This window comes from Mastigoproctus giganteus, chromosome 10 (genome assembly GCF_048544385.1).
Source record: "Mastigoproctus giganteus isolate SK-2022 chromosome 10, ASM4854438v1, whole genome shotgun sequence".
In the NCBI taxonomy this organism is placed as follows: Eukaryota; Metazoa; Arthropoda; class Arachnida; order Uropygi; family Thelyphonidae; genus Mastigoproctus; species Mastigoproctus giganteus.
The window spans coordinates 120,832,501-120,858,137 of record NC_143584.1 but is presented as its reverse complement, the minus strand read 5'-3'; the positions used below and the strand labels follow the sequence as shown (position 1 = coordinate 120,858,137).

The 25,637-nt window shown below is 34.8% G+C and overlaps 1 protein-coding gene across 1 annotated transcript in view; it reads right to left on the bottom strand.

The window, feature by feature from the left end:
• The window catches only part of LOC150079257 (dnaJ homolog subfamily C member 11), a 247,344-nt gene that overhangs the window by 113,709 nt on the left and 107,998 nt on the right, over positions 1-25,637 (bottom strand). The window contains exons 7-8 of the mRNA XM_090384090.1: positions 15,089-15,156; positions 5,951-6,015 (exon numbers count right to left, since the gene is read on the bottom strand). Coding sequence (XP_090240216.1) covers positions 5,951-6,015; positions 15,089-15,156 — 133 coding nt within the window. The remainder of the gene's footprint in view (positions 1-5,950; positions 6,016-15,088; positions 15,157-25,637) is intronic.

Genomic DNA, 25,637 nt, shown 5'->3' with positions numbered 1-25,637 from the left:
ATATAAAAAGGTATGTATATATTTTGTATTAATCATTTTTACAGCATATGAATATTTTTGAGTTTTGGAACAAATCATCTGGGTTTCCATTATTTCTTATGGGGAAATTCACTTTGATATACGAGTGCTTTGGATTACGAGCACATTTCTGGAACGAATTATGCTCGCAAACCAAGGTACCACTGTATGACAATTTTTTTTTTGGCTGATGCAGCATAAGCCATAGGCTTCCTTGCACCATGTGGCCATTGCTAATACTAACATAAACATTCATGCCTTACTCTATATCTCGATATAGAGTAAGGCAAGTAAGGATATAAGTCAATACTAAATATACTGGATGTTCTAAGCATAGAAAGAAAACTAAAAATTAAGCATGAAGAAAAAGTGTAGCTGCAAAAAGCCTGCCTAACAGGAAATCCTGTTAGGCAAGCTTTTTCCAGCTACACTTCAGCTATTCCTAATCAATAACCCAAACTGTATAATCTATGCAGACAAACTAAAGGTAGAATACATCATTTAATAAAATGTTAACCATTTTATGGTTCAACACCAATGGAAATCCAGATGACAGCATCACATGTAGACCTAAGGTTAATATGGAACCAAGACTGGTCTTTCAAAAACCATGTCATAAAAATTAAAAAGAAAGCATAAGCTTCTATGGTCAATTAAGCAAGAATTAAAAGAGATTCAAACAAAAACAATCAAGAAATACACAGAGAGACGCTTACTGCCAGGTCCCCTCTATGCCTGTGAAATACAGTGGTCTGTTCAGGCACGCTGTAAATGGAATACCAGATCTTGAGATGGCTGAAGAGAACATGAGAAACCTACTCACTATCTCAACATTTGTATTATACACCAACTTTAAGATTGAGCTGTGGGGCCCAAAATGTGCTCCAAAGCTGCTTTTTAGCCCTGATGAAGCTAATGGCTGGACTAATTGACCTAATCAGACACTCAAAAATTGTAGGTGAAACAACACATTCCAAGAGAAATCATGAATGTTAAGGTGTTGAGCATACATAATGTATTCACTGGAAACATTGCACAAGTGCAATGTTTCCAGTGAATATGTTACGTATGCTCAACACCCTAACACTCATGATATTGATACTATCCATATCATGAGTGTGAGAGGTGTGTGCTGAATGTTTGAAAATTTTGCCCCTGCAAAGGTTCTCTGCAAGGCTTTTGACAGTTTTTTTGCATGATAGGCTATCATCAGGGCAAAAGTGATGTAGCTAGAAGACAGTACCATAGCCGCCAACATTTGACTTTCAAAAAGCTAGATCAGATAACAAGGAAAAGCAAGAGATTTTCATTAAAACGCAAAAGGGTTTTTAAAATCCAAACTTGAAATTATTTACTGATAACATACAATTCAATATATTTAAATACAGCCATAGGTTCTTACCAGTACAGTAAAGTAGAGTAAGCTTTCAAATATTAGCTCTCTTCAGAAATCTATCCAAGTTTTGTTCGTAACAATGGTCCTGCTCTCTAGAATTGGCTAGCAAGAGAGTATCATCTTTTTATCTGGCTGAATATCCTATCAAACTTGGCATTACTATGAGAAATTGTTAAAATGCCAAGCATGACTTGGGATAATTTGTGATTCAAACTTCCTTGTGAGCTCCACAACCAATTCTTTCTTCTTTATGATAGTGTCTGGTAGGTTCTGATACTGAAATTGATAGAATTAATACTGCAAAACATCTATTGCTCCATCTATTTTTTTTTATCTCAATGATACTGAGAAGTACTGAGAACTTGTACACAAAAAAATTTCAAATCTGAAAACAATGCACTGACAACTCATGAAATTAGTGCTGTCTCGGCAGTTACAACAACATTTCTCAATGGAAATGTTTGCATCATACAGTCATATGCAACAATGAAGTACTTCCTCATGACAAAAGAACAGAATCTTCTCCTCTTATTTTAGACTTTCCATGACCAAATGCATAAGAATAAAACATCCTTCTAATTCTAAACACTCTGGTAATCTACTTCCAAAATGGGAGTAGAAAATTTTAAAATCTGTGTTACAAATTTAAACATCACATGTTTCAACACATCTAGAACTAATGATCTCAGCAAATGGATGTGAGGTATGCTGGATTGAAGATCTATATTCAGTTTTCGAAACATTACCATAACATTTAAAAGAAACAAGAAAATTGGTTTATTCAAGCCTGAAGAGAGGAACATGAACAGACTTAGCATTAGCAAGGGCACATGATGGAAGAAAGCAAGCTTATATAGCATCAGCCAAAAAAAAAAAAAAAAAAACCCTTATTTCACCCATCCCCTCGCTCCAAATGTTTGTCAAGTTCTGCCTTGAATCTATTTAAGCTATCAACTTCTACAACGACAGATGGAAGTTTGTTCCAGCAATCAACCACCCGCTGGTTAAAGGCAAACTTCTGCACATCTATCCTACAACCGTCTTTCCTCAATTTGAATTTATGTCCTTTCAGGCGATTATTCTGAGCAAGAGGAAGAATCCCATCAGCACTGAGCATGCTCAAACCATTCAAGGCTTTATACACCTCAATAAGATCACCTCGCAGGTGCCTAGTCTCCAGACACTGTAATTGGTACAGCAACCCTTGGTCCTGTTCACTAATCTTGTTGCCCTTCTCTGTACTCGTTCCAACAGCTCTACATCCTTCTTAAAATGAGGCCTCCAGACCTGTATACAGTACTCAAGGTGTGGCCTGACCATTGTCTTATACAAGGGGATAATCACCTCCTTATCCCTGCTAGAAAAATACCTGTATATCATTGACAAGACACCACATGAGCTACTCTTGCAGACCATCTGCACTGCTCAGAAAACTTCATATCTGCCTGCACAATTACCCCCAGGTCCTTTTCATTCTCTACCACTGTCAGTGTGGTACCACAGAGTTGATACATTACTTTGGGATTACTGTCTCCCATATGTAGTACTTCACATTTGTCAATGTTAAACTTCATTTGCCACCTCTCAGCCCATCTGCTCAACTTTTCTAGATCCTGTTGCAGCAGTGTACTGTCATTAGTGTCATTAACCTGCCAACCTTCTTATCGTCTGCAAACTTGGACATTAAGCCTGATATACCATCATCAATATCATTTATAAATACAGAAAACAACAATGGACCCAACACTAAATCCTGAGGGACTCCACTAATAACAATAGTCCACGAAGAGCAGTGTCCATTGATTACCACTCTCTATCTTCTCCCACTCAACCATCCCTTTATCCATAGAAGCAATTTGCCTCCAATGCCACACTGCTCCAATTTGTGCAGCAGTCTTCCATGTGCAACAGTATCAAAGGCCTTTCTAAGATCCAAATATATGATATCAAAGTTATTCTTTGCATCCAGTTCCTTTGTGACTACATCATATTATCCAATCAAATAAGTCAGACAAGACTTCCCCTTAACAAACCCATGCTGTATCCGAGCTAAAGCTGAAGTCTTGTCTAGATGATCCTGCAATGCTTCTTTAACTCCAGTCCATGGGTACCTCCCCTGAGTCCAGGGAAGCTCTCATAATTATGGCTATGGGTTTGCTTACTTCCTTTGCCACCTCCTTTAATATAACTGAATAGATTCCATCCACCCCGGGTGCCTTTCTTATGTTTATCTTCAACAATTTCTCCTCCACTTTACTCTCAGTTATTACAAGATTATCTAGCTTACTGCCAGAGTTGAATAGACCTCTGGAATTCCCCTCCCTGAATAACTCCTTATATGTGAACGTAGATGCAAAATATTCATTTTGTTTGTTAGCTACCTAAGCAGGATCATCAACAGTTGAACCATCGATATCAAGTGGACCAATCTGATTCATCCCCTTCCTTCTAGAATTTGCATAAGTAAAGACTTTCTGCCCAAGTGATGATAACATGCCCATACCATGATAACCATGCAAGCTGATAACCACAATAACGTGGTTATCGGCTTGCTTGGCTTTTTTAGGATTGCTTTCAACAGAAGTTTGTGATTCAGAAAATCTTCTCGAGGAGTTCAAGAACATCTTTTAAAACCTCTGGTTCATGAAATGGATTTGGAAATAGGTCGGTATTGTTCACTACAGATTGTCTGCTGTCCTGCTTCCATTTGACGCTGAAAAGTGGTCAAATGTGTTTTTTTTCCCACTATAAGCACTTCTTTAAATAAACATGTCAGAGGTTGCCACTGTTCCACCAGTCTACTTTGACATTTACCCAAAGACAGTCTAGTTGTAGGATAGATGTGCGGAAGTTTGCCTTTAGCCAGCGGGTGGTTGATTGCTGGAACAAACTTCCATCTGTTGTAGAAGTTGATAGCTTAAATAGATTCAAGGCAAAACTTGACAAACATTTGGAGCGAGTGGATGGGTGAAATAAGGGTGTTTTTTCTTTCTTTTTTTTTTTTTTTTTTTGGCTGATGCTATATAAGCTTGCTTTCTTGCATCATGTGTCTTTGCTAATGCTAATACGTACATACATTTCAAAATCTTTATTTTAGTGGCATGAATTAATTGAAACTGCTTCAATTTATCTTTCCTTCCAAAGATTTGTCCATCCTCACAGGAAGGCATGCAGGCTGGCTCTTCAGCACATAAATTAGTGATACAAGGACAACCTATTACCACCAAGCATTCAATCTCCTCTTGTATGCTGTACCTTTACTATATCCAGTTTTCTGGCTTACTATAACAGAGGCATTATCAACACTAAGTGTCACACAGTTAAAGGAATCTCACATGCTTTTAGGTTGCTCAGAAGATGCCCAACACTGTACCCTGTAGAACAGTCTTCCCTGCTAGCAATGAGATTAAGCTCCTTTCGAGTTTACTTTTATTTGTTTATTTTTTAAATATCAGAAGAAGGTCACCACAATGGGATACAGTTTGGAATATTTTGATTACTGTCATCTGTAGCAATCAAAAATGGCACATTTTCCAGAGTCATCACTACCACTTCTTTCTCTATCTGTGCAATTTCACAATGCCTTATGGGGTTTTTTTTTCTCTTCCACAACTATATTTTTTTGGTTTTTTTCCTGTCAGAAACATATTTATCAACAATGACCTGCATGATTAGTACAACTAATCAGAAGATTGTTCTATGATTGTTTTATGAAGATTGTAATATGAATAAATATTCATCATGTGTAACAGTATTATCATCACTGTGAAATGCTACATCAAATTTTTGCATTTCTTTCTACATGGTGCTTAATTGTTCTCACGCATATTTTTTTTCACAGGTCTGATTATATCATGTTTCCCACCTTTTAAATTTAAAAATCACATCTACATACAATACACAAAGAGTGTGTTATCTTTTCCTGAATTTGTAATACATGGAGAATATTGCATATTGTGTATTTCTGAAATTTTATTACACATTTCTATGGCATCTTACTGAAAGACATTGTTAATTACCTCACACCACACAAGCATGATGAAATTCTGCAGTCATGCCTTACAGAGAATAGTGCTATTTCCCACATTCCAAATTGCACACACTTCATACAACACAGAATGACATATCTCTTTGCCAATTTCTTAACGAAAAAAGAGAAGAAATTTGAAGAATTTTAAAAAATTAGAATTTAACAGTTTTCCTATTTTTTACAAAAAGATGGAAAAAATAAACTATGTTACAATTGTGAAATGAAGAAGAGGTTTAAACAAGTCAAAAATATGGATTCTCTATTGAAAATTCAGACTTGGCAGCTGTGCAGTACAGTAAGCCAAAACTCTCATAAGAAGTTTTTAAAAAGAATTTCTTAGCCTAATTGGCTAAACAAGTGATTTTCAGAACCCACCTTTAGAAACACCATTAGGTATGTATGAATACTTCTTATTGATGCAAATCCTTCAAATACAAATTGAAAATATATCACATTATATGAGCAAAGTTTCAAAATATTTGCTCACATAATTAAATTATACTTGCCTAATTGAGATCCAGGTCTAATTCCCAAAGGCGTAAAATGACACAATCCCTGGAAAGTGGCAAAACTACAAAATAAATATACCATTATTATCCATACAGAGTATATATCACTCATTACAAAATGACATATAGAGGATATTTAAATTAAAACATGGACAGGTCTACTTGCCACTTATTATGTGGACCTTCTCTGTCATAACGAATAAAATTTTTGAATTTGATATTAAAATTGGACTGAACATTATCAGTTAGATTTCATGGCTTCTAAATTTAAAAAAAAAATTACAAAATATATAAAAATAAACAACCATTGTGCTTTTGTTTTTTCTCAATGGGAAAGTTGTTCCCCATCTTTGTTTAAGCCTAAAAACATTATCTCTGTACTTCGGAAAACCAATTTTTTTCAAAGAAGAAAGGAAACAATGGTTGTATAATGTTTTATCTTAGTGCTTAACTTTGAATAGTTAGCTAAGAGTGCAGCTGTGTCATGTCTCCTCACACTGCAGCCATTGAATTTATTTTGGTTTCAAATAAAATAGGTTTGCTTATACAGATACATTTTTAGACTAAAATAAGGGAATAGTTTCCCCACTGAGAAAAAGCAGTTGATTAAGCAAAATTTAAATTTAGAAATCATAAAATCTAAATAGTAATATTTAGTCCAATTTTAACATCAAACTCAAAAATTTCAGTTTATATATGACAGAAAAAGTCCAGACTAAACCTAAAAATGAGCAAACTATACCCCCCCCCCCGGGTACCTTTTAAATGAAACACTATGTATATAATCTTATTTTCAGAATCAGCATTACAATGAATACAACCAAAAATCACAGATAATTTAGACTTATTTAAATTGAGACAAGTCTAAAGAATTATGTCATAAAATTAACACTTTTATTTGAATTCCTATTTAAGCTGCCTCTAGTTTAAAAGGAAATGTTTGTGATGTTAAAATCATGAAATTCGTTGTTGTTTTCTGTGGGGAATACACACTACACATGCATACCCTTATGCATATGTAGTGCGTATTCTAAAGACTGTGAAGTTGAGAGTGTGAAAAAGCATCTATACATATAGCAAGTGTACTGATATAGCAAGAGGGAGGGGAATTCAAAACAGTGGCAGTAAAAACCTAAAAATACTTACACATCAATGCAAGTACAGTCCACACTGTGATACTTCAGGATCATGACATTTATGTTATTACATTTTTATTAAGAAATGCAAATTGCTAAATTTTTAATACAGAAAAAAAAAATAATAGTTTCAAAGAAATAAAAAAATATTGAAAATTTGCTGATCAATATTAATGCCCCTCATACATATTTCCTGAAAATTATAATCTACAGAAATTCAAGTTTAAATTCATGCCAACAAATATCTTTTGAACCTTCAACCCATGCATGTTACTAAGTACTATAGGTTCTAATACCTTTAGTGCATGGGGTTTACATTTAAAAAAAAAAAAAAAAAAAAAAACACCACCAGATTACAAAAAGGCTAAGAGTAAAAAACTTGCTTCTTGTCCAAATGAAAACCAAACATTTTACTTCTGTCACTACTTCTGTCCATCTATACTACCATCCCTGTTAAAACCTGATAGTTCTATTGCATCCTCAGCTAAAGATAAAGCTGATTTACTAGCATCTTACTTTTTTGCTTCTAACTCTTGTATTGATTTTGGTAAATTATCTCCTACCATGTTCAGCACACTCCACCCAATGACTTCTATATTCTTCCAACAGAAGGATTTTAGAACAATTCTGAATATATTAACTTAATGCCAAGAAAGCTCCAAGTCCTGATGGCATTTGTGAGAGAAATGAATCTAATTTTAAAAATGCCTGAATACATTTAAATGTATCCCAAGAAAGCCATTGTTTCTTGGGAAACAATGAAATTGTTACATTGTTTCAATTCTAGGTACATTTTGTTGTTTCTTCAGAAACGATGAAATGTATCAGAAACAATAAAATGTATCAAAAATTTGTACACCAGCATGTTTTTTTCTGATCAGAAAGATATTGTGTTCAACCATCATCTTCATTTCATCATCAGAGAAGTCATTAATATGGACAAATTTCATCCAAATATCAGAAATATATTTCTGTACAAGTTGGAGCAGTGGCATTAAGGGCAAGTTGTTATAATGGATAAAAGGATGATTAAGTAGGAAAAGACAGTGGTAATCAATGGACACTGCTCTTCATGGACTAATGTTATTAGTGGAGTTTGCCTGGGGTCTGTGTTGGGAACATTGTTGTTTTAAATTTATCAATGTATTTATCAATGATATTGATGAAAGTATACCAAGCTTAATGTCCAAGTCCGCAGACGATACGAAGGTTGGTACGGTTGTCAGCCATAAAAGAAGTGAATGAACCTCATTCTGCACATCATTCTAACCAAAGGGCTGTGAGATGACATCAGGGATACATCAAGCTTGAAATCAAGGTGCATCTGTTGTGAAAACTCTTAATATAACTTTATTTGTTCTCTATAATTGTTTTGTACTTAAATTTTGCCTTTTTCTTTATTTAAAATGTATTAAAATGATAATATAGTCAGAAAATACTCTATTGCAGATTCAAAAAAAAAAAATTTTTTTTTTTTTTTTTTTGCAAGAAGCAGGCAAGAGACAGGAAATGATGCATATTATTATTTTTACAGTATATTTCATTATTAACATTCCCAATTTATTAAAAATAACAAATTTTTATATTATTTTATCAGCAATTATTTCCCTCCAGTAAATAAACAGATTAAACCATTGGGCATGCATGCACACATGCATTTCACTATGCCTGTATACATGGATACCAGTTATGCACACAAGAGATTCTGGATTATTACAAAGAGGGGGAAAAAAGAAGTTATTATTGCTATCAGCTTGAATGTATTGTGTATATAACAGACAATAAGGCTGCTGGTCATAAGAATAATTGCACATGGAGGACTACTGTACAAGTTGGAGCAGTGGCATTAAGGGCAAGTTGTTATAATGGATAAAAGGATGATTAAGTAGGAAAAGACAGTGGTAATCAATGGACACTGCTCTTCATGGACTAATGTTATTAGTGGAGTTTGCGTGGGGTCTGTGTTGGGAACATTGTTGTTTTAAATTTATCAATGTATTTATCAATGATATTGATGAAAGTATACCAAGCTTAATGTCCAAGTCCGCAGACGATACGAAGGTTGGTACGGTTGTTAATGACAGAGGATGGTACACTACTGCAACAGGATCTAGAAAAATTGAGCATATGGGCTGAGAAGTGGAAGTTTAACATTGACAAATGCAAAGTACTGCATATGGATATCAGTAACCCCAGAGTAACATACCAACTGTGTGGTACTACACTCAGGGTAGTGGAGAATGTAAAAGATTTTGGGGTAATTTGTGCAGTCGGATATGAAGTTTTCTGAGCAGTGCTGACAGGCTCATGGGGTCTTGTCAATGATATATAGAAATTTTTCTAGCAGGTATAAGGTGATTATCCCTTTGTATAAGGCAATGGTCAGGTCACACCTTGAGTATTGCATACAGATATGGAGGCCTAATTTTAGGAAAGATGTTGATCTACTAGAACGAGTACAGAGAAGGGCAATGAGATTAGTGGGTGGAACAAAGGGTTGCTGTTACGAAGATAGGCTGAACTTCTGCAAATTGCAGAATATGTAGACTAGACTCCTGCGAGGTGATCCAATTGAGGTGTATAAGGCCTTGAGAATGCTTTGAGCAAGCTCAATGCTGATGGGATTCTTCCTCTTGCCCAGATTAATCACCTGAGGGGACATAAATTCAAACTGAGGAAAGACACTTGTAGAATAGATGTGTGAAAATTTGCCTTTAGTCAGTGGGTGGTTCATTGCTGACACAAACTTCCATCTGTTGTTGTGGATGTTGACAGCTTACATAAATTCAAGGGTGAGCTAGACAAACTTTTGGATTGAATGGATGGGTGAAATGGGGGGGGGGGGCTGATGCTAAATAAGCTTGCTTTCTTGAATTTTATGCCTCTACTTAATGCTAATAAGTAGGTTAAATAAAATGCATATACATAAGTTAATTACAATAATTTTTATGACAACTATTTGTGGGGCATAAAAGGTAAGGAAATCGCTTCACAGTTTTCAGTTGTCTTCTTGAATTTTGTGAATTATTTCTTAACCTCTAAAGATGGATTTACCGCAGTAAACATACTCAGTATTTTTCTTCTCCACTACAAATTAAGTAATAAGGATATATTTTTGGAAGTAGGAGCCTCCAAAATAAACGTCATATTGTTCAGGAGTGGTGCAACTTCCACCTGAAAGAAAATTATTTACTGTACAAACAGCCCTGTCTAGTAGAGATAAGGCTGATGCATCTGTTATTGTGCAGTACAATTTAAAAGAAATTCAATGTTGTCAATGAATACAGAAAAGCATATATCCTTTATCCTTCTCAAAACTTCATTAGTGCTTAACATTGGAAGTTTTTGAGTGGCAACCGTTACCATACACAGCCAACATTTTAATCCAATTTCCTGTGGCTTGCACCTTTCAGCAATTAATTGAATCAATGCACACTAATCTGTTTTGGATACATTGTCTGTTTGAATGCAATACAAAAAATTACACACAACTTTTTGCATCCTTTTCCCACACGATGCTGAGAATGGTCATGAGTCAAAGGCACTTTAATTAATTTAATTTAATTAACAGTCTAATGTTAAAATTTTGGATTAGGCTTGTGATACGAATCATCTTCCATGGTTAGAGGCCTTCCACATAGCAACAGTGGGTCCCACTAGTAATCAGTGCCAGGATCCGCATTCACCCTATTATGGAGAGGCTACCGTTTCACATCACAATGGGAGGTGGCAAGTTAACAAAAGACTGCTATGCATTACAATAATCACACAGGGTCTGCTGGTTAACATCTATTTTTCTCACTTCTCCTTTCCTTTCCCCCTTTCCTTTTACTACACTCAATGCACAAACATTGTGGGATTTTCCTTTGTAATATATATATATTTAGTTCACTGTAGTTTATCTTTATCAAGCTGAAGAGGCCCACCACCACAAAAGCTTCTTGTCTCATATATAATGTATGTATGTTTTAGCACTTTTATTTACATATTTTTATTGTATTTAACCTCATTTTATTTTGTTGTACATAGTGATTTTAAATTCTTGTACATACTTTAATTCCATTTATTTTTAATTAATAATTTTGTATCATTGTATATTTTAATGAACTGTCTGAAGTCAGTAGAAACAATATCTCATTATTATGTCTAATCCTGAAGCCCAAGGACTTTTTTTCCTAACTTTAATTGAACTGGGGCTTATATTTTGATATACAGTAAACACAATTGCTACACAAACATGCTTCCTTGTATCATTTGGCCAATAATACTATTAATAAATATTAAAGCATATGCTCCTTCTAATATTAACTGAATATAATAACATTCCTTCTAATATTTTTAATGTTCATTTAATAAAAGAACATTAAAAATATTAGAAGGAATGTTCTTATATTCAAACATCAAATTAACACTCTAGAGACCGATTTAATGCAACCCACAAGCAGGTGCATCTGAACCATTCAACTATGCTTGGAATAAAGATATGAAATAATTTAAAATTGTGCAATTTGTAATGTTATTATTGATTCTAACATTATAATGTATACAAGAGTGAATAATATAATTAAATTTAAAAGAAATAATTTGAGTTATTTAAAAAGGATTGCAAAAATGGATATAAATATTTAAAAAAAAATTATTAGTGCAATAACAAAAGATATTACAGTGGATTCTGGCTATTTGGGCCACCGGTTAATCAGGGCAGCCGTTTATTTGGGGCAAATCTTAAAAAACAGAAACCAATCGAGAAAATAGCCAGGGTTTACTTCACTTAATTGGGACAGCATGCCGTTTAATCGTTGCAGGAGACCGCAGCACTGGAGATTACCCTACAATTGTCTCCGACGGTACCACATGGTTCAGTCGAAATTCTGGAGGTAACAACCATAAATCAATAAAAACAATTAGCAGTCATCTGCTAATTGTTTTTACTGATTTATGGTTGTGACCTCCAGAGGCTTTCCTGGGCTTTTCTATTAGTGAAATCTATCATAAACAGATAGTAAACTCGATCTTATTGAATTTGCGATAATATCGACAGCTGGAATTCTGTGGGTTATTACAGTGAAATGTATTTACACTTCCATAAAATATTCAATCATATAAAAAAATTAATTTTAAGATCTTCTCTTCATTCCTATTTTTAAAGCTTTGTAACTTGTTACTCACTTGCGCGTATCGTGTTACTTGCAATTTGTGTGTGCCGTGTTTTTTGTTATTGATTGCTTATCTTTTTACTGTTTTAAATTTTAACCCCACCCACAAATGTCAGCGAACAGAAATGTCAACTAGTTCGTATTTACATATTACAGTACGTATTAATTATTCCAATTATCACGTATATTCTTCCGATTTTCACGTATCATTTAATTTTTTAATTGGTAAGGTAATAAAGGGTAAATTTGTGCTTAATATATCTTTGCTTTTATAGCCTGTGGATAATATTCCTCCTATTTTCTCTAATTAGAATCGCTGTTTAATAGAATTAAAATTCAATTCACAAACGTGATCACAATGACCGGCACTTACTACACATTGTATAGTGAACGGTACTTTACTATGGTGAGTTCGTCGTAATGTGATTTGATTGTACACTGAACCAATTGAAAAAGGGGGGTGTACATTGTATTTTTAACTATTTACGTGAAACTTCAGATAATTGGGGCAGCTGCTTAATCGGGCCAAAATGCACTAGTCCCGACGTGTCCCAAATAACCGGAATGGACTCTATATATTTATAAAAATACACATATTGCACAAAAGAAACATTTATTTTTTATTACCTTTATTAATTTTAAATATTTAAATAAATTAAAAACTTAATTTTTAAATCGATCTTACAGAAAGTTTTAATCTCATGTGTACAACTCAACTCTTTTAAGTCTTTCGTGCTCAACACCTTATCCAAGCACTGAAACTCAATCTACCTTCGTAGGTAGGTTAAGTTTCTTTAATTTCTATTTGTCAAGCAAACAGGAAAGATGTAGGATGAAGTTGAATCTCATTCAGCATAACACTTAGCAAAGTGCCATTTTATGATTGGGCTGGAAAGGCAACAGAGAAGCATAGCTGTTTGCAAAGTGGTTTTGTGTAGCTTTTTTTTTGCAAGTATTACAACTTTTGTTTACTGCAATGTGAAAAAAAAACAAAAAAACTTGGTTTTGGACTTCTCAATGCAAGGCTTTCCATGTTTCAAACATAGGTAGCATGCAACACTATTTGTTTGTTTCATGTTTGTTATAGTTGCACACAAAAACAATTTTCATTTCATTGGACAAATGATTTATCCAAAGGTAAGTCATTTCTCCAGTGAAATGAAATTTCACAGGAGACATGAATGCAATTTCTGTAAAGAACTTCAGCAATGCAATTGGCAGAAAACAAACTCTACTTTCATCTTACATTAGTTGCCAAGTCAAAAAAAAAAAAGCATGTTGCTTTGCTACATTGTTTTTTCTTGAATAGCTTTTGGGATGTGTATTTTATATAGTAACAAAACTTCAAGAAATATCTACTGACACAGCATAAACTGCCAAAAACTGGTACTGAACAGAAAAAACTTCACAACCTTACATTGCATGCAAAGAAAGAAAAGGATGCAAAATTACCTATTGGAGGATGCATTATAAACTTATAACAAAAAAAGTACCAAATTGAAACTGGAAAGCTTTCATTTTGCACTAGAAAAATTGTGTACATTACTCATATGAATTGTTTTTTAAAAAACATATTACTGCCTTTCTTCAATATTTATTATGCCAACTGGAGTCAAACAGAAATCTTCTCATCCACATTACATTATATGCAAAAGTAAAAAACGTTGATTATAACTTACTTTATGCAAACCTTATTGTCATAGCCTTTTCTTAGATGCATATTTGATATGGTTGAAAAATGTGGTTTTATAAAAACACAACTTCAATGATTACGAATAAGATATTTTAGTGGTGCAAATTAGATAGTATTACTGACTAGAGAGAAAAAAAAGCTATGAAGCTTTTATAAATGCCAGCACTATAATTTTTTTTAAAATTGAGGGCTCTTTAACTATATAATTAGAAGTGTAAAAATGCCAGCAAGGCAAGATGATGTTAAAATCATTTATGAAACTTATGTTCCTATACAAACTGCAACAGGACTGAAATAAATAAACCTGCATGTAAAAAAAAAAACAAATATATATATATATACATAAAAAAAAAAAAAAAAAAAAAAAAACTGGAATAAGAATTCAACTTGCATGATCAGCTATACAGATGATAAAATTTGCTAACAGTAAGAAAACTGTCAATTTTAAACTGAAAACTGCAAAGTATTACAGTTTTACTCTTAGCAGACTTCACAATGTAAAATGCTAATTAGTAACACTGAGAGAATTGTAAATTGTTATGAATTTAATGCACACAAAGAATGATAAAACAAAACTGAAATTACAATTAATATGTATTGTAATATGTACATACTAACTAGTTGATATTTTTGTTCACGCTACATTTGGGGGGGGGGGGTGTTGTAAAATTTGAATACTAAAGAATGCTTGTTGCACTTCTAGTGAGCATTTATCACTATTCCACAAATTCATTAGTAGTGGATGCACAGAGGGACCTCTCTCTCTCCACCCAATAGTAAAATATCTGTTTTATTTATTGCCAAATTTCTTCAATTCTAATGCAATCAATGATGCAGATAAAAAGTTAAAACCCTACTTAGAAATACAAAAATTTTCAATGACTTAAAACTAACAGATTTTTTAACTTTAATATGTTTTTGGTGTATGTTACCATATACACTAAAGAGGGTTAATAATTATAAAAGATATAAAAATCATTTTTATTTAATATCTTTCATACTTTCTGATTCAGAAATAGAATTTATAACTAAAAACTATATTTTGCAATATATTAATAAGTAGACTATCATCGCCTTTCATATATATTGCAGTATTTACCATACATATATATATATATAGTAAATACTGCCAGTACAACTCCATACTTACCATCTCTTGGAGAGCGTTCGATAAATTTTTACACTAGAATTTAATCCATTTCCTGCCCCAATCTGGAACTAAAAGAAAATTCCATATGTATAAAATATATTTCATAAATAATAATAAGTATGGACCCCCACTTTACAATTGGTTCACTATATATGATCAAATTACCTTACGATGGACTCTCCATAATAAAATACTGTACACTATATGATATGTGGTAAGCGCCAGTCATTGTGATCACATTAGCAAATTGAATTTTAATTCTATTAAATGCCGATTCTAATAAGCAAAAATAGGATGAATATTATCCACAGGCTATAAAAGTAAAGATCACAAATTTACACACTTTATTACATTACCAATTAACAAAATCGGAACATTTTCCACAGGTTAGCAAAATAAATTTAAACTTATGTACATAGCTTAATTAATATGTGCTGTAATATGTACATATTAACTAGTTGATATTTTTGTTCACTCTACATTTGGGGGGAGTTGTAAAATTTAAAAGTAAGAACACGACACGCACAAATTGCTAACACAATACGTGCAAATGAGATACAGAGTAACAAGTTTATGAAGCTTAAAAAATAGGAAAGAAGAGAAGATTCTGAAAATTTATTTGTTTTTTATATGACTGAAGATTTCATGGAAGGGGAAACACATTTCACATAATAATGTAAAAACCCACAGAATTCCAGCTACTGATATTGTCGCAAATGCAATAAGATTGAGTTTATTACCCGATTATAATAGATTGCACTAACAGAAAAGCCCAATAAACTGGAAACTGCAAATTGTTTTTATTGTTTTATGGTAGTGACCTCCAGAAATGTGCTTAAGAAAAATATCACAAAAGGCATTCAAAATTGATTCTTATAGCCGAACATATGATAACGATGAAAGTGTAGTGCATTTTAATGATTTGAATTGATTTTTTGAAATTAAAGTGGCTGATTCAACTAACTAGTGATCATGTTAACTGGCGCCTACTTATTTCACTTTATGATGGGATGGGCTTATGATTTTTCTCCAAACAGGCATGGTCCTTCCTCTCAGCCAAATAGCATTTGTTGGCCGCGTGTTTTGTTTTTGCATCTTTTAGTTGAAGTGATTTTTTTGTGTTGTGCTTTAATCAATATATACAATTTCCATTATAAAAATTATCTTTTAGAGTGATAAACAGCTTAGTTATCTAGCAAAAATTTCAACTTCCGAGGAACGAATTACCAAAAAACAATGTGTTACTGGGTTCACATTACAATATTTTCACAATATGCTGGTGTCACTGGAATGGATTAATATTGTAAAGCGAGGGTCCACTGTATTCTTAAATTTCAGTACAGAATTCAGAACAAAACAAAGCTAACACTGCACTTTTTTTTTATTATTTTTTTTTTATTTAATACTACTTGATGTTTGATAAAACAATAAGAATAGCTCAAGCTTTTGGTATCTGTAATTAAGTCTTCATATATAAATTAATCTGTGATTAAGTTATATATGAAGATCATATTTTAAGTTTCATACTAGTTAATAAATAACTGGAGAAAAAGTTCTCAACTGCAGTTGCACATATATATGAGATCTTTTATATATAGATATAAAAGATGTAATTCTGATGTAAATAGAAGCTTTATGGCTGTTATTTAAAGGTATATTATGATATATACCTTTAAATAACAAAATACAAACAAGTATATTGGCTAAATGAAAATATAATTTCATTTAGGTTAGGTCAGAACGTGTATGTATGTGCAATTCTTCCCAGATAAATATGCTGAAAGCCTTGTGGATTAACTCAGACTTGAGGGAATATACCAGACTCATGGGAGAAGGGGATTTTTATCTTACTAGTTACAGGGGAAGAAAGAAATTATAGATCTGCATTTATCTGATGATATGGGTCAAAGTAATGCTTGCACTCACATCAAGAATTTTTTTTTGTTACTGCAACAGCCAATGTTGGCAAGATAATCTGAGGGTAGAAGTGTTTCAAATAAGTGGGAAGAAAAATCTAGGGAAAATAACTAGCCTAAATGACTTCAAGGGGTATATCAAGGTAGTAAGCTATAGAAGAATACTTATTCTTAACCGAGTCTACAGTAATGTCAGGAACACTGTCAATAAATTGTCTGAATTCAAACCCCTGTGCTTAGGATAACTAATGCTGACATAATAGGCCTAATAGAAATGTGGCACTATGCAGAAATTGGGGTACACGAGTTTCTCTATTGTATGTATAATATACTTTGGAAAGATAGTGAAGATATGAATGGGGGTGGGTCATGCTTCTCCTCAGGCTGTTTTTGATGAGAAGCATGGGTGGTGGGTCATGCTTCTCATCAAAAACAGCCTGAGTGCAAAAAGAACTTTCACTACCTCAGAAGTTTTCTGCCAGCAGAGAATCTGTGCGATGTGAGTTAATTGGAAGAAAAGTTATGAGAGTGGGAATAATCTACAGACGAGAAGATTGGAAGGGTATAACAAACATACAAAAGGAATGGGTAAGCAAGTGTGAATTTCTTATTATGGGTGACTTCAATCTGCCCCTAATTGACTGGAATAAGTAGGAGGGGAACTCACCATGGGAAACAAAATTAATTTTTAAATAAACTAGATTATTAATTTGTACCTGCATGTTGGAGAAAGTACTAGGGGTGAGAATACTCTTGAGCTCATCATTACTGACACCATAGGGCTTAAAGTACAGGAACCATTGGCAAATAGTGATCATGCAATCATTAGTTAGATGTTGCAGCAGTTAATGGCACAGATTTTAATTTCAGAAGAGGGGACTTCTGAAATTAAATTAGGGAGAATTTTTTTTTTTTTTTCGGTAGTTGTTGGCGCATCGGCTTCTGTGGCCATAGTGCACCTCCCAAGGTTTTTGCAGTACTTTGATCCAAGCCCGAGGCGGGATTCGAACCCGCGACCTTTGGGTTGCCAGGCAGGCACTTTACCCACCTGGCTAGCCCGGTCGGCTTTAGGGAGAATGGGTGTGAGTACATGTGAACAGGCGAAGTTTTTAAGACTCCAGCAAATAGAGAAGTTTTTGCTTTTTTATTGACTTAAATTGGCATATTAATTTATTTTTTAGAGTTGCTTTATATTCCTAGTAACAATACTTTAGTTTAAATTGAATTCAGATAGAGATTTTCTAGGTTATTACTTAGTATCGGTAAGGGTATCAAATCCACGCGTGCACAGGTTTTGCAGCTCCCGCGAACGAAAAGTTTTTAATTATACTAAACTGCTTTATTGACTTAATTGTTATATTAAATTATTTTCTATAAGTAGCTTATAGACCTAGTCAAGCTCTGTGGTTTATTTTTAATTTAGATAGCGCGATTTGGAAAGTAAATACCTCGTGTCCGTAGAGTAACCGTTCGTAACTTGTCGCCATTAACGGAAAACTAGATAGCGAGTATAGTAGTATCAATTAATCAGAAAATTTATTAATCTTATTAAATTTCATTGTCAATTGAATTGTATTTTTTTTAACTAAATAAATATAGCGACCTAGTTATTAAAACGTAACATCATAAATTAATACATATAAGTTGACAGGGGATAAGAAAGTCATATAATGTAACTCGGAGTTAATATTCGATACCGAAATATATATATATATATATAGTGTTATAACCACATTGGGATATAGGTTTAGGGTTATATTTTGTATTGGAATTTTATTGAACTTCAATAGAAATCATGACTCCGACCAGAGCAGCAAAGCAAAAGGCTCAAACTAGTGGAAGTGCTGTGGCTCAGGGGAGAACTGAGGGGGGAGGGTTGTCCTCTGAATCACAGTCTATTGAAATGCACTGCTTGTTTGATGTTTGTGGAGCAATCAGGAACGGGACATGATATTGCCAAAGGGAATGTCTTTGTGTGCGCACGCGATGTAAGGAGTGCAAGGAAATCAGGTGACGACTCTGCATTGTTATGGGCTTATATGAGAGCTTGAAGGACAGGGTGGATGCCCTCGAATGATTTAAACTGAGGGGCCCATCACTCTCTCAGCTGACCACATCAATGCCAGACCTTGCACTTGAACATCACGCAACACAGCGGCAACCCCCAAGGCAGAATGCACTGGTCCCAAAGGAACTAGTTTTTGTAGGTGACTCTATTGTCAGGGAAACGGGGAACATATTGTGCAAAAAGGATAGATGGAACAGGACCAGGGTATGTCTGCCAGTGGCAAAGGTTGATGACGTTGTAGGGCAGATATTATCGTTTAAGAGCACAAAGGGTGATATTGTTGTACATGTTGGCACTAATGATATTAAGAGTAGGAAACCAGCAGAATTACTTAACAAGTACAAGACAATGCTGAAAAAATGCCATGAGTTAGGGTTGAATTTGAAAGTGTCTGCAATTCTGCCCATACACGATAGGAGGGAGTATATGAGGGCCTTGTCGATCAATTCTGCCCTGGAGAGACTGTGCAAGGCTCAAGGAGTAGAATTTTTCTCAGTCTGTGCTTGTTAACAGGAGAGACTGCTTCTACAGGAATGGCATACACTTAAATAGAAAGGGTGCAAGAATATTTGCTGATGCTATCGAGGCAGAGTTAGGTGGGTCAGAAAACTGCTAGCTTGGGGGAATACACAGACTAATAGATTAACAATAGTCGCTGGCCGAGGTAAAAGTGATTCTTGCACTACTTCTATTGAAATGCAATTGAGCAGCAGCCTGGAAAGCAAGGCAATAGGAATTTCCAGGACTGCTGGAAGTCATAGTGGAACAAGTAAATACATGGGCTGTGTTAGGGTAACTAAGAGTAGAAACAGGTGCATGTATATTTGCATGTACACCAATGCTAGGAGTATAGTTCATAAATTCGATGAGCTTGAAGTGCTAGTCAAGACATCAAAGGCAGATATTGTTGGGATATCAGAGACATGGTGTCACACAGACATAAGCAGTGCAGAACTGGAATTTGGGGAGAACAATGTGTACAGAAAGGATAGACAGGACAGGAAGGGGTTATGCTGTTAGTAAAGAAACACATAAAATCTAAGGAAGTGCATCCAATTGATGTGGGTGGACAATGCAATGTTGAGTCTGTTTGGTGTGACGGAAGTACTGGGAAAGGAAAAATGAGAGTAGGTGTGCATTATAGGCCTAATGAATCTGATGAGTATAATGAACAATTGTGCAGAGAAATAGAGTGGGCGAGTAAATTAGAGTGTCTTATAATGGGGGATTTTAATTTCCCAGATATTGACTGAAATATGTGGGTTGGTCACTCACACACTAGCAAGGCTTTTGTAGATTTATTGGCATTTATTAGCAGCATGTTCAGGAGGCAACTATAGGGAGTAATACTATTGATCTGATTATCAGTAGTGATTCTTCATGCATCAAGAATCTGCAGATAAAAGAACCACTAGGTGGCAGTGATCACAGTGTGCTGAAGTGGGATTTACTCAAAAGGTAACTACCATCAAGGGTAAAGGGAAAAGAGTTTTTGCTTTTGTAAAGGTGACTACAGTGGTGTGAGACAGTATTTAAATTCTATACGGTGGAACCAACTGATGATGTTAACAACAGCAAATTCAAAATGGGAAGCATTCAAAGAATTAATCTTGGAAGCTACTAGGCTTTTCATATCAACAAAGAAATATTGTTCAAGATATAAGCCTAAATGGATGTCAGATGAACTAATTAGACATGTGACAGAGAAGAAAAATGCATGGGATACATATAAATTAACATGTGACACAGAAGCCTATGATAGATATAAGGTGGTCTGTAACCAAGTTACATAGGAGGTTAGGCAGGCGAAGGCAGATTACGAGAAATCTTTGGCAAAAGATGCAAAGAAAAACAGCACAGAGTTCTTTACTTATATAAATTCTAGAAGGAAGGGGATAAATCAGATTGGTCCACTTGATATCGATGGTTCAACTGTTGATGATCCTGCTCAGGTAGCTAACAAACTAAATGAATATTCTGCATCGACATTCACACATGAAGAGGTATTCAGGGAGGAGAATGCCAGAGATGTATTCAACTCTGGCAGTACGCTAGATAATCTTGTAATACCTGAGAGTAAAGTGGAGGAGAAATTGTTGAAGATAAACACAAGAAAGGCACCTGGGGTGGATGGAATCTATCCAGTTATATTAAAGGAGGTGGCAAAGGAAGTAAGCCATAATTAAAGGAAGTAACCCTTAGCCATAATTATGAGAGCTTCCCTGGACTCAGGGGATGTATCCATGGACTGGAGATGTGCAAATGTGACCCCAATTCACAAAGTAGGATCAAAGGGGACACGGGTAATTACAGACCTGTTAGTTTAACTTCTGTTCCAGGGAAATTAATGGAAGCCCTGGTTAAAGAAGCATTGTAGGATCATCTAGACAAGACTTCAGTTATAGCTCAGAGAGAGCATAGGTTTGTTAAGGGAAAGTCTGGTCTGAATCTGATTCGATACTATGATGTAGTTACAAAGAAACTGGATGCAAAGAATAACTTTGATATCATATATTTGGATCTTAGAAAAGCCTTCGATACTGTTGCACATGGAGGACTGCTGCACAAATTGGAGCAGTGTGGCATTGGAGACAAATTGCTGCTATGGATAAAGGGATGGTTGAGTGGGAGAAGACAGAGCGTGGTAATCAATGGACACTGCTCTTCGTGGATTAATGTTATTAATGGAGTCCCTCAGGTTTCAGTGTTGGGTCCATTGTTATTTTCTGTATTTATAAATGATATTGATGATGGTATATCAGGCTTAATGTTCAAGTTTGCAGATACAAAGGTTGGCAGGGTTGTTAATGACACTAATAGTAGTAGTGGCATGTGATGTAAGAAAGCAAGTGTATGAGTTTATGCAGCATTAGCCAAAAAAAAAAAAAAAAAAAAAACCACACCATTCCCTTCAAATGCCTATCCAGTTCCTCCTTAAATTTATTTCACCTATCAACTTCTACGACAGATGGAAGTTTGTTCCAGCAATTAACCACCCGCTGGCTAAAGACAAATTTCCACACATCTATTCTACATCTGTCTTTTCTTAATTTGAATTTATGACCCCTTAGGTTCATAATCTGAACAAGTGGAAGGATCCCATCAGAATTCAGCATGCTCAACCCATTCAAGGCCTTATACACCTCAATCAGATCACTGCGCCGGTGCCTAGTCTCCAGCCACTGCAATTTGAAGAACTTAAGCCTCTCTTGGTAAGAGGATCCCTTCATTCCCCTCACCAACCTTGTTGCCCTTCTCTGTACACGCTCAAGCAATCTACATCCTTCCTAAAATGAGGCCTCCAGACCTGTACGCAGTACTCAAGGCGTGGCCTGACCATTGACTTATACAGAGCGACAATCACCTCCTTTTCCCTGCTAGCAAAATTCCTATATATCATTGACAAAACTCCATGACCTGCCCTGGCAGCCTATCTGCATTGCTCAGAAAACTTCATATCTGACTGCACAATTACTCCCAGTAATTGTGCAGTCAGATATGTGAAAATGAAAAATGTCTTTTTCATTTTCTACCACCTTAAGTGTAGTACCACACAGTTGGTACGTTTCTGTGGGATTACTTCTACCCATATGCAGTACTTTTCATTTGTCAAGGTTAAACTTTAGTTGCCACTTCTCAGCCCATCTGCCCAAATTTTCTAGATCATGTTGCAGTAGCACTCTGCCATTACTGTCATTAACAACCCTGCCAACCTTTGTATCATCTGCAAACTTCGACACTAAGCCTGATATACCTTCATCAATATCATTGATAATACAAAACAACAGAGGACCCAACATCGAACCCTGTGGGACTCCACTAATAACATTAGTCCACGAAGAGCAGCACCCATTGATTACCACCCTCTGTCTTCTCCCACTCATCCATCCTTTTATCCATTGTAGCAACTTACCCCTAATACCATTCTGCTCCAATTTGTACAATAGTCTTCCACGTGCAACAGTGTCAAAAGCTTTCCTGAAATCCAAATATATGATATCAAAATTATTTTTTGCATCCAGTTCCTTTGTAACCACATCATAATATCCTATCAAATTTGTCAGACAAGACTTTCCCTTAACAACCCCATGCTGTGTCTGAATTATTGCTGCAGTCTTGTCTAGATGATCCTGCAATGCATCTTTAACCAGTGACTTCATTATTTTACCCGGAACAGAAGTTAAACTAACTGGTCTGTAATTACTCGTGTCACCCTTCGATCCCCCTTTGTGAATTGGGGATACATTTGCCCATATCCAGTCCATGGGAACCTCCCCTGAGTCAAGGATGCTCTCATAATTATGGCTAAGGGTTTGCTTAGTTGCTTTGCTGCCTCCTTCAATATAACCTTATAGATCCCATCCGCCTCAGGTGCCTTTCTTATGTTTAACTTCAACAATTTCTCCTCCACTTTGCTCTCAGTTATTACAAAATCATTAAGCACCCTGCTACAATTTGATAACCTTCTGCCATTTTCAAACCTTAATAACTCCTCATGTGTGAATGCAAAATACTCATTCAGTTTGTTTGCTATCTGAGCAGGATCATCAACAGTTGGACCATCGATATCAAGTGGACCAATCAGATTCATCCCCTTCCTTTTAGAGTTTATATAAGTAATGAAATCCTTGCTGTTTTTCTTAACATCCTTTGCCAAAGATTTCTTGTAATCTGTCTTCGCCTGTCTAACCTCCTTTTTGACCTGATTACAGACTAGCTTATATCTGCCATAGGCTTCTGAGTCGCTTGATAATTTATATGCATCCCATGCATTTTTCTTCTCTGTCACGAGTCTCATTAGTTCATTTGATAACCATTTAGGCCTGTTTCAAGTTTAAGAGAAATTCTATTCAGATAAGCTGCAATCACTCTTTAGGTGTGCTGCTGCAAATACATAGCATAACATAGAATGTTCCAAAAGTTACTTTATTAGAAAGAATAAACATCTACTGTACACTGAGAATCTTGTTTATTATACACTTTTATCCAGTAGAAATATAAACTGAACTAAAATGCTCTGCTAACAACTTTCAGCATAAATACAAATATAAGTTTAATATCTGAACATTTTCATTCATAACTTCATGACTTTACAGTTGGTACTCAAAGTGTGCATCCTCATTCTGAACACATTTTTCCAACACATTCTCAACACATCCTCATTCTCATTCTGAAAAGTTCAGACTGTTACAAATGGCCTCAAATGTATCTGAATAGCTATTTTCAAATCTTCCATGGATCTAGGACTAGGATGAATTGCATAAGCAATCTTTGATGATTTCCCAAATTGCAAAGTCACGAAGAATAGTTCTGGTGAGATAGTTGGCCAGTCAGTAGTTCCGTGAAAACCAATTGATTCTGTAAATGTTTCATTAATGAATCCTTGGCTTCAATGTCCACAGTAGGGTGATGTTCCCTCCTGTTATCAAATCATGTCATAGAATGTCTTTCAATTATGACAAGACTAGGTAAATATGGTTAAATAACTCTTTGCTGTCAGCAACATCAACTTGAAAATCAGCACAATGTAGCTGTGGTAGGTTGCAACTTGTAGCTATTTTATGGTGAACACTCCTTTGTAATGTAAAATCAAACTTCTTAGTTGGCATGTGTACTGCTTCTTGGTGGAATAACACCTGGAAACATATTCTGAAATGCTACAGAAATTTTTGTAATTCTTTCCAGTTTTCTACTATAGCTTTAAAGTAAAAAACTGTTGCTCCCTTATTTAGACAACTTTCCATCCTTCACAGTAATTATATAATTGCTAAAAATAAGAAAAAAATATTACTAAAACAATTTTGCCTAAAATATATGCAGTATATATACAGTACAATCTCAATATTTCTTACTGGTGGGACCTCACAACTGTGATGAATTAGCTGACATGACAAATTAAAAGGAGTAGAAAGTTATCCTGAATAAACCAACAGAGGTGTGGTCAGGATTTGGAGAAGAAAAAAAAAAAGACAAAATAAGTAACTTGACTAAAGAAACTCTGATCTGACCCATGTTTTTTTCAATCCCACTAAGTTTTCAGCTAAACTTGTTATCCCTTTATCAGTTTAAACAAACAAGGACACGTTTTAGAATGCTAACCTTCCTTTCTAAGGACATGTTTTAGAATGCTAACCTTCACTCTACTGGCTAATACAAAAAAAGAAAATCGTTGCAAATTAACAAATATTTCAGTAAAGCCATACGAATATATATTTCACAATTTCTGCCAATTATTAAAATAAAAAAATTTTAAAAAATGTCTTTATCAGCAGAAATAATACTGACAAAATAAGTTACATCCTATCAGCCCAAAGCCAGAGAAAAATTTCCATTAACATATTTAGTAAAGAACTGTACAAATGGATACTTGGGAACTTTCAACTGTCACTGAGACAAATCACTTAAGTGTGTAGCAAAAGGTACACAGTAGCAATGAAAAATATCTAGCTTTCAATATTTTTTCCTTTGGCTAAAAAAAAAAAAAAAAAAACCTGTCTATATCAACAGAAATAACACTCACAAAATGTCACATCCTTATCGGCCCAAAGCCAAAGAAAAATTTCCA